Genomic DNA, 10,793 nt, shown 5'->3' with positions numbered 1-10,793 from the left:
ACTATGACAACAAGCCATTACACCCACGTACAAAGGTAGAAATGTTGCTAGATACTTGAAACTTCAAGTCTTTTCAACTAAAATTGAACATCGATTGCTGACTCTACCTGCTAGCCTGCTAAACTATACAACTGTTCGTACAAATTGTTCCTTGACTAGAGTCTCATAAAATCTGTTCTTATATAGAGTAGAGATCCTTCAGACGGCTGTAGATCCAGATTGAGAAGGGCAGTAGCAACCTTGAGTGATAGTGGTGGTGGTGGGCCTTGTGGGGAGGGACTGGAGCTGCCTTGGGAGCAGGGGAGGGGCTGGGCTTGCTGCAGCGTGGCAGTATGGTAGATGATCTGATCCACATTTGCTTTTGTAGTTTCTTTGTGGCCAGACACTCCTTGCTTAGCTCCTGTGTATTTTGCTCCTTGCTTGTCTTTAGTGGTAGCCTTGCTTGTCTCCCGTCTCTTGATGTCGGTGAGAGAGTAGGCATCTTCATCCACGGATGGGTCTGGATTTCAACCACTGGATTGTATGTGAAAATGGAATGGAAATAGTGCATGGTTACGGGTATGGGATCGGAATACAATGTATATAGTGGGTACATATTTTGCACAATCATACGTAAATAGTAGGTCTAATCAAAAGGTTGAGAACAGTATTATACATCGTTTCTGTGTAAGTTATGGCACCAATTTTAAATATTACTACTACAGAGCCACCACTACCTCAGTGTGTGGTCCATATCCCCTCTCCCCAGGTAACCTCACACACAGGTTGAACACCACTGTAGTAGTCCTGCATGGAGGCATTTAGAACAGAGAGGGATAAATTTGTTGGGATAATACGTATTTGGTGAAAAAAGTGGAAACTAAGCGTATTACTGCATGCACACTGAAATGTAGTCTCGAATTCCAGCCTCTTAGCAAGACAAATTGGGCAGAGCGTGCCCAGCCTCGAGACTAACTGAATTATTTACTACAGTATCACTAATTCACTTACTATATAGTTCCTCTTCTTGGCAGCACTGTGCAGGCAACCTTTGTCATCATTTGACCCTGACGACAGTTCCGACGTCTATTAGGGGAAAGATTGAATAGTAATTAGCATGGTTTATAGTGCTAATGAATGAATATACCATTAAATTGTTGCCATTTAGGGCGATTGGGTACAGATCTTTCTCACACAAAGACAATGTATATTGTTACACAGAGCAATGATTGTTTTTACCACACACACCACAGATAACTACTGAAGAGTGGCTTCCTGCTAACACTAACCCAGCCTAAATATGGCTACCAGTAACAGTGACTGTTCTAACTCTGTGAACCAAGAACCAGCTGCTACTCACCCCCCAGAACAAATCACCCAGCCAGCTGAACCTGACTATGACCTTGTTGAACAACCTGACCAAGACTACTTCTGTCCTGTGAGCTTAGAGCTACTTGTTGAGCCACTCCAAACAACATGCTGCGGCCACCACATCTCCCAGCAAGCTGCCAACAGACTCACCAAAGAACTAAAACCATGCCCTATGTGCAAGCAAGACAACATGGCTACTCAAGAAGACAAGTACTTGAGGAGAAAAGTTCGCCAGTTGAATGTTCGCTGTCCCCACAAGAAGAGTGGGTGTGAGTGGACGGGGGAACTGGGGGACCTGAACCACCACACCACCTCCTGTCCAAAACGTCCCTGGAAGTGCCAATATTGTGACTTTGAGTCCACCCACGATATCGGAACAAATGACCACACCCCTTGCTGTGACAACTACCCCCTGCCTTGTCCCAACCAATGTGAGATTGGTACCGTCCCTCGCTGCCAAGTTGATAGCCACCTGCTGGAGTGCCCCCTACAACTTGTGGAGTGTGAGTTTGCTGGTAATGGATGTGACGTGAAGGTTCCTCGAAGAGATCTGGTGGGTCACATGACAGAGAGTGTTCAACACCACCTCCTGACAGCCACCCTCCTCAACCTACAACTAACGAGAGAGCTACACCAGAAAATGGAGGAGAAAGACCAGCAAATAGTCAACTTGCAGAAACAAGTGAAGGAACAAGGCGATAACATCCATACCAAAATTCAACAATTAGACGCAAAAGTTGATACCAAATTCCAACAACAAGACAAAAAAACTGATACCAAGTTCCATGATTTACAAACTATAGTCCAAGATCTTGATGTGCAGGCTAAGCAACAAGTTGCAATACTTGACACAAAGGTCAGTGACGTAAAGACCACGATGGAAGCCAACACAGTGAAGATACAGAATGATTTGTTATTGCTAAATGGGTGTTCTTGCCACGAGTTCACTCTTGCCGAGTTTACAAAACAACAAACAAAACCAACCAGTGGACACTGGAGTGGTGGAGAGTTTACTGCACAAGGGTGGAGCTTCTCATTCAATGTGTTTACAAAAGGTATTGGATCTCGTATCGGAACACATTTGACCCCTACATCAATAAACAGCATGATGCTAGCAAAACAGAAGGTGTAGCTATCCTACATATGCTCAACCAGCTGGGTGACCATGGACACTACATAGGAACGGAAACAAGAATTTTGAAGGAGCCAACATATTTTGGCGACTCATACAAATTCTTCCCCCGGGATCGCCTAGGTTACTGTGCTGACACAAACACCCAGTACCTCAAAGACGACTGTCTCAAGTTCAGACTGTTTATGAAAGTGAAGGCTCTCTAAATAGTACACAATGTTGTATGGTTACTATACCGTGAATGTATCTTAGCAATTAGTGTGAAGTTTGACTATTCTTGAAAGTCAATGATCCAATTTTGATTGTGAGTGTTTAACATCTGGTCTCGAATAGAGGCCTGGTTAGTAAATAGAGGCTAGAGGCCAATAATGTTTCTGCATGGTCTCGATTAAAAGCGTGCTGTTACTCTAAAGCGGGAAATTTGGTAGGGATTTTAGCAACTTTGTGGTCTCTATGACAATTCTGCATGGCACCTGTCACTTGTCTCATTCGCCAAATACATTATACCACATTAATTTTTCCAACTACACAGTAAATGGAAAACCTGGCAACAATAAATTATAACGGTACACAAAATATATTAAAATTTTGACATCGTTGTACACACGTATAACCCTATATAAAGGCTGCGTGCAAACACTCTGCCTATCTTACACATAGTAGGGTGTAATAAGATTCCAAACACTATCTGGCGATATTAATTTTATATGTATACACACTAATAAACACAGAATGCCCTTAATGATTCCAAACACAATACCTGCGCGTACAAAGTAATAGTTACATTGTAGTAACATAAACACGGTATACCCTCGTACTGTACCTCAAAGTGTGGCTGTGTAGTTTGAATATCTTGACTGGTCTGCCATTCACCACTTCCCTCACTCTCAGTAACCCTAGCAACGGTAACGTCACATTCTCCATCTGTGGGGGCGGGGGTAACTTTGAGGACCATGCAAAAACCTGAGTCTATAGATTCAATATTTGTATTCATGCAGTAACTCTATAAAGGAACTACTTAATCCAATGCCGAAAAATATACGACCGAAAGGCTAGAGATTTGCTTTTCCCGTCAAAATGGCCACTATAATACAGGGAGCTTTAATGGTTGCGGTAAACAGTTTGCTCATGAATATTCATGATAATCTTATAATGATTTTTGTGAAACTATAAATGCCATGAGAGAAGTTTGAAGCACATACATGATAAATATATCGTTGTATCAATCTGTATGACAAGTATCAATCTTCAAAACATCTTTCAGTGGAAGCTCTGAGCGATCATCAAGTTACTAGAAACAACACAAAACTAGTAGTCATTTTAAACTTCCAAAAACACTTTTAGCTCTGTGTTCTTGGTCTTATATGATGCTTCTTACCATTATGGAGGGCGGGTCGAAGCGTTTTTTTCTTTCCAGGCCAACAAACTCTCACAAAATAATAATATGTAGACTAACTCCACTTAAAATGGCGGCCAGAGCCAAGGAAAACAGCCTCTTGTGAGCTTTCAGTAGCCTTTTTTCAAAATATCTCTTCGACCCGCCCTGCATATAGTGAAGCTACAGTAGACTGTACCGGCTATGACTGTCACATGACATACAGTAGGTAGTGCAAGGATGGTGATCTTGAGTTCCTCGACAGTGGCCTCTTTACTGATCTCCAAAACACCGACCTCGTCCAGCTGTCCGGGAACAGGGGGGTGGCAGAGGGACGGAGGGACCAGGTGGAGGGGGACCTGTGGGGGCGTGTGGTGAGGGGTGTGAAGAGTGAGGTGTGTGTGTATGTATTGTGTACAGAATTCTGTGCAAGATGAGAAAGCATCTGGCGGGGCTACTAAAAAATACTACATACATGTACATGTGTACATTATACGTAGCTTGTGTGATCATACTGTCAGAACACTATACACGTGCGTTGAACCCAGTTAGGGAACGTACGTCCTGAGGGAGGTCAGCTGGTGGGTAAGGGGAAGGGCTGGACTCGGGGGAGTAGATTGGAGACGAATAAAACCCTGGACATATATGAGGGGGTGGGCGTGGGCGTGGTAAAAACAATACCAGGAGTGCGAATATTCATGCACTCCTGACAACACTGATGTCATAACTAATCTGTCATTTTGCATATACATACATGTACATTCATGTACACGTGTGAATCCATTTACAATACATGCATTACTGAACAACAGTGCACTCACTTTGGGAGGTAGTCTCCCTTCTGCAAGGAGCAGTACGTCACCAGACTTCAGTCTCTCCTGTTCCAGACTGGCATCCTAGTAAAATTACACCACCAGTTGGCAAACTATTAACACATCACTGCATGTATAGAGAAGATAACCCTCCTGTTCCAGACTGGCATCCTAGTAAAATTACACCACCAGTTGGCAAACTATTAACACATCACTGCATGTATAGAGAAGATAACCCTAACCCTAACCAGGCCAGTACTATACAGTTACTGCACTGTACTGCATGTACTACAGTCATGCAGGTGCTGCCTCCATGCACACACCTCATCTTCCAACACGTCAGCTGCTTCTCCGCACCAGTTGGTCCTTTGCAGGTGCCAGTCTCCGCCTACATGTACAGTGGTATAGCATTGAGTACTTCTCATGTTAGTATAGATACATAAAATGGACCTCTAAAGAAGCACACACATTAGCCGAGAATTAAGACAACATTATTAATGTATATACACTGTAAAAAATGATGTGTGGTTTTGACGCAGAGTGCGTGGCTATTGTGGCAAACGTGCGTTTTTTGTTGCGTTTTTTCCTGATAATTGCCACAATAGTCACGCACTTGCGTCAAAACCACACACCATTTTTTACAGTGTATATAATATTATAGTCAAATGTGATCAGATATACCGAGGGTTGTCACCATGACACACATACACTCCCTCACAGTCACATCCCTCCCCAGGATCACCTCACACACACCCACACTCGACATGCACACAAACACTCCACAGCTGACAATTGAGAGCAACTTGCAGAGATGCCGTACAGTCAGGACGGAAATTTAGTTATCTTCGAAATAAGGGCCGCTTTTATGGTTTCCGCACCATATAAATTTGTTTGCTTTATATACATGTACATTATCAAATGTAATTATTAAAAAGCGGCACCCTAATTAAGTTACGGTATTTATAGTTGCAACTGATTAACTGGTTGGTGCTTGGCCTGATTCCAGAATGATCCTCTGTCCAGGACTGATTCCAGCGTCAGTCAGTGTCTGAGACTCATACAGCGGAGGCCCTATTCCAGTGACATCATCATCACCACGAAGACGACATTCACCTGCCACTGACTTAAGTGATCACTTTCTTATTTATGCTCACCAATAAATTGCTGGTTGCTAGCTGTTGTCAAGGCCATTGTTTTGAGTGGCGACGCATTCGTCTTTTCCTACCTCTACTGGAAACATAGGATACAAGCCAGTAGCATCAGTGAGAGGCTGTGGACATAGGGGAAGGGGGGGATCTAGTAAAGGATTACACTATTGTTAAAAAAATTAAACTGTAGAGCTGTGACCATTATTGTGTGTGTGTGTGTGTGGTTCTCACCAGTAGCCTGCTCTCAATGATGACTGACAGCATCTTGCTGTGTTTGTCTGCTACAGAGTGAGCTAGTGACTTCACACTGCAACCATGACAATACATGATGTTATCAATAATATTCTTGTATATGTGCATGTATTACGATAATTTTCTTGAAACAACCGTTAAGTTCTGTTGCTCAAATTATAATTTTCTGAGATGAGCTCTTCAATCGAAGGTCATTTCGATGTCAATATTGGTGACAGAAGAGTCCAAAATTAGGCCTGAAAAAATGTATAAACTAAAAATGATTATCATCTGCTTTCAGAAAATCACGAATATCATTAAAATTGGACTAAAATTCAAGTTATGAACCTCGAAAGAATACGACTTTTGTTCAAAACTAGTATAATCGTCATAAATTATGCTTTCTCTAGCAACATCCTCACCCTTTCTTGATACTCCTCTCCACTGTGAGTCTGTCTCCGTCCTGTAGCTTCAGCTCCTCTAGAGTGCTGCCATCCTATAAAAGGGAGGAATCTTGCTGACAGTTAGTGAAGATAGACATGCAAGTAATGATTTAGAAGTGGAATTCAACGCAAACATTTACCAATCTTCACACAACACGAGGGGTGGTGGGGGAACCTAATGATTATAGACCACACCTTCCCTCACCTTGCTAGGTGATAGGACAACGATGGGTGTCTGTGTGTCCTGTCTCTCGGAGAGCTTGACATGGCTGATGGTCACATGACTGGGAGGGATCTCTAGTAGCTCCGACAGGGACACCTACGTACATGTATTACACATGGAGACACATTAATATATGTCATAATTTGGAGACAAAGATTTAACAGTTTCCCATTGGGACGAAGCAATATACCGTATATGCTCGATCAGAGGCCGCTCTTGTATAAAGGCTGCACTCAAATAGTAGCCTCCCTTGCTAGCAAAATGAAACATTTAGTAGCCGCTCTCAAATAGTAGCCTCAGTGAACTTTGACTCTAGCATTTCTGCACGTGGCAGCCAAAAAAATTATTACTAGCAGCTAGCTACATGTACGTAGCTATGAGTAGCAGCTTGTTAGCGCTTCACAAAGACTTTCTCATGGCAGAGTTTAAGTTTATGCAGGTGAAAACAACTTTTGATGACAAACTAAATGAAAGCACCGCGGGTGCTGATGCCTCGGTGGAGGTGCCAAAGCTACATAACATAAAAGCTAGCTTTTATCAATCTATGCTTTTATACACACAATCAACCCAATAGTGGGTAATGATCAACCATGATTGTTGTTAAAAACGATCGATGCCAAAAGTTCAAGTCTAAAATTAATGGCTGCAAGTCAGCAGAGCCTTGCAGCTCTCTGCTCACTTTTGCAGCTACCAATAGCTAGCGTTCTAGTGCAGAGCTAACTACTAAGTAGAGTAGTAACACTCGGTGAACAAGTTTTGCTACGGACTCTTCTGAAAAGGCTGCAATGGCATTCCAAGCAGGGGTGTTTCTAGAGATCGAAGCAGGAGGGTGCTCAAAAGTACAGAAAAAAAATGGAGCCGCGCGCATAGCGCGCGCGATTTTACGCCCCCGCATTTATTGCGGCGTATCTTTCATACATCCAGCTCCTCCCCCATGCAGCCTTGCAGCAAAAAAGTACAGCACACTGCCCAAGAAAAGAGCGGCTCCTACTATTCTCCTCTAGAGCTTCTCTCTTCCATTCTAGTTCTGTTACTATGTTACTAGACAAAGCATCTAGCTACAATAATTTTTCTGTGTATCTTCTTGTAAATGACAATACAATGTATAATGTTGTAGTTTGTAGCCCAGAGTAATCTATAGTACCGGTACTATAGCTCATAGTTTCCTGCTAAATACACTCAAATGGGATCTAATACATGCATAGCGTGATAATAAGACATAATTATGAGTCAGTCATCTTATACGATCTCCGTGCACTATTCTCCTGGGGTACATCCTAGCAAACTGGTCAATCACAATGGGGATGTCCAGTCATTCTAGTGTTAGTCATTGCTTCTCAGTATCTCTCAGTGGAGCAAGAGGTGACTGGGATAGTGCAGAGGATCTATTATGCTAGCATTACATAACAACATTGGAATGGCAATACTGATTGCACTAGCCTCGATTCCAGGCCGCTTGAACAAGGCGGCCTGGTATACCTTGTATGCGCATGCGTGTACATTACCCCAAAAAGGGGGTAATCCGTGTATTTGTGGATACTGTCAGTAAAATAAACCGTATACTATTTGTATTCTGATTTTACAGTCCGTTACATAGAAGTATTGTGCAAAGATGACTGAGTTCTTACGCCCTTTATTGTATCAAGCCAAGTCTCTACTTAACGACACCCTACACTGTAAGGCTACAGATGTTATAGGAAAGGCATGATGTGTTCCTATGGGTCCCCTGATGAGGCTGTGGTAATATGGACCAGGCAAGTGTTCTGCTACTAAATCTTGCCTTTATGTTTGACAAAAAGCCATTGCTGAAGAGCTAATAATTACTCTTGAAAGTTTTTAATAAGCTTTAACTCGACACTCAGGAAGTTATTCACTCAAGATCTACTGATGTATTAAAGAGTCCACCACTCTTCCTAGCTGGCAGCTCTAGCTGTCTGGGAGGCTTTCTTAAACTGTCTCTTTGATAAACAGAGCTAGAAGAAGCAACACTGCTGCAGCATAATTATTCTACTTTGATTAGTGTCTCTGAAAGCTGCCATTGTGGTCACATTGTCATACGTGTTATTCCCTTTTGTAACTTTGTCCGTTTTTTTACAATTTGTATGATGAAATTGTTGTCAATTATTTCGCGCATGCGCATACAAGGTATACCAGGCCGCCTTGTTCAAGCGGCCTGGAATCGAGGCTATGATTGCACATGCTCAATTGGGCGTGGTCATGACTTGTAATCGTTGTGTCAATGAGATAGAGCTGCACAGTTAGCTAGCTAGCTATACTGAGTGATACGATTAGTTTCATGGTTGTCTGGGAGGACAGGGGGGTGCTCAAGCCCCCAAAGCCCCCCATTGTACACGCCACTGCCAAGTAAGCAAAACTAGGCATAACTCGAGAACGAAGCATTATTTTGCAAATCCACGAATTAAAATCCAAGTAAACATGACTAGAAGCCTATAGAAACTCTTACTTGCACTTGATTCATCCTTGGGCAGCTGTAGCGGTCTACACACACACACACAGACACACACACAGACACACAGACACACAGACACACAGACACACAAACACACTACCGTATACCTCGCTTGCGCATGCGCACCGAGGCATAATTATCTGGAGCTAATAAACGCCGCTCTTGAACTGTGGCCCCTCTTGAATTGTAGCATCCTCTTCCAGCAAAATGAAACATTTAGTAGCCGCGGCTCCTGATCAAGCATATACGGTAGTTATGTACGTATGTGCATGCATGTGCTTCACTAATCAAAATTACTATACCATACAGCATACATGCATGTACCAAGGATATCACACAATGGAGACGTGAATAAAAATGAGAGTTTTCTTCGATCGGACACTCATTCAATGAAAAATCAATACCACACAATTATCTCACCCTCAGTTGACTAATAGTCGAGTTCTTGGGGAAACCACTGCTCAGTTCACACTCTCCCTCCTCCGATGGGTACATCACATGCAGGAGGATCGGATCACATGACCACCCCACCGCTATGGCTTCACCTCGCAAAGTCTGACCGTCCCACACAAACAGCTGAGAGTTGGTGGTGATACCAGCATCAGCCACACTCGTCTGATCATTGCCTGAATAAAGAATGAACATTTACATAATACAAGTTGCGATGGCTATTATTGTATGGAGCACACTACACATTTTTGAGAGAGATAGTTTTTTAGGATTTTACTAGCCTCGATCTCCCAGGCCGATCTGTCTCTAATTGAACGCTAGGTCGCCTCCTCGGCCTGGTATTGATTGTATCTGGGCGTGTATCTGGGCGTGCTCTTATTGGCTCCACCTCGCTCAGGTATTCGCTAAAAAAGAGCGAATTCCTGAGCGACTTAACACTAATGGTGTATGTGTATGAGCACCTACTCCGTAAACGTAATTGTAATCTCATGAATAGCTCCGTAAAGCTAGCTAGCTATACACTGTACTATGGCAATTTCAACGTCTTTTGATTTCCAAGAAGCATTAGCATAAGCACTGTCTTGTGTGAAGCAAGAGAAGGACTGATCCTCAAGGAACAGCAGGTCCGTGCTCTCAAGCTCCTGTCGGAAGGAAGGGACGTTTTTGTGTGGTTCCCCGATTAATTATGGCAAGTCTCTGTGCTATCAATTGCTACCCTTCTTGATGGACTACAAGCTTGGTAGGACTAAGGGTCCCCTTGTCGCCAGAAGTGTAGTTCTTATCATCTCTCCCCTTGTGTCTCTCATGATTGACCAGGTCAGGAGTCTGAACACTAGAGGTGTTTCTGCTGCCATCCTCAGTAGTAATAAGGGAATCGACAGAAGTCTTGTTGCCACTAACAAAGATGTGTCGGATGGAAAGTACCGTCTGCTGTTCACTGCCCCAGAGGCTGTTGTTGAAGACCATCGTTGGAGGATGCTATTACTAGAGCCTCCACTCAATTCCTCTTTAGTGGCAATAGCTGTGGACGAAGCACACTGTGTTTACAAGTGGTAAGTTATTAATAACTCCCGTTGTGAAATAATAATTATTATGTATGTTCTGTAGGAGCTCTGACTTTCGTCCTGCCTATGCACACCTAGGTGAGCTTAGAGCATTT

The 10,793-nt window shown here is 43.0% G+C and overlaps 2 protein-coding genes across 2 annotated transcripts in view; one reads left to right on the top strand and one right to left on the bottom strand.

Annotated features, from left to right (window-relative positions):
- Window positions 1-30: 30 nt before the first annotated feature.
- LOC135347428 (ubiquitin carboxyl-terminal hydrolase 40-like) overlaps window positions 31-10,793 on the bottom strand; it is a 51,622-nt gene continuing 40,859 nt past the window's right edge. Inside the window, exons 18-19 of the mRNA XM_064545430.1 lie at window positions 717-786; window positions 31-513 (exon numbers count right to left, since the gene is read on the bottom strand). Of these exons, the coding sequence (XP_064401500.1) occupies window positions 755-786 (32 nt within the window). The 3' untranslated portion in view covers window positions 31-513; window positions 717-754. The remainder of the gene's footprint in view (window positions 514-716; window positions 787-10,793) is intronic.
- LOC135347434 (TNF receptor-associated factor 5-like) lies at window positions 1,229-2,765 on the top strand. Its single transcript, XM_064545437.1, has one exon. It carries the CDS (start codon window positions 1,280-1,282, stop codon window positions 2,480-2,482), a length of 1,203 nt encoding a protein of 400 aa, XP_064401507.1. The 5' UTR covers window positions 1,229-1,279; the 3' UTR covers window positions 2,483-2,765.

Source organism: Halichondria panicea, chromosome 14 (genome assembly GCF_963675165.1).
Source record: "Halichondria panicea chromosome 14, odHalPani1.1, whole genome shotgun sequence".
In the NCBI taxonomy this organism is placed as follows: domain Eukaryota; kingdom Metazoa; phylum Porifera; class Demospongiae; order Suberitida; family Halichondriidae; genus Halichondria; species Halichondria panicea.
The sequence above is the reverse complement of the archived record's forward strand: the minus strand, read 5'-3'. Positions and strand labels throughout refer to the sequence as shown.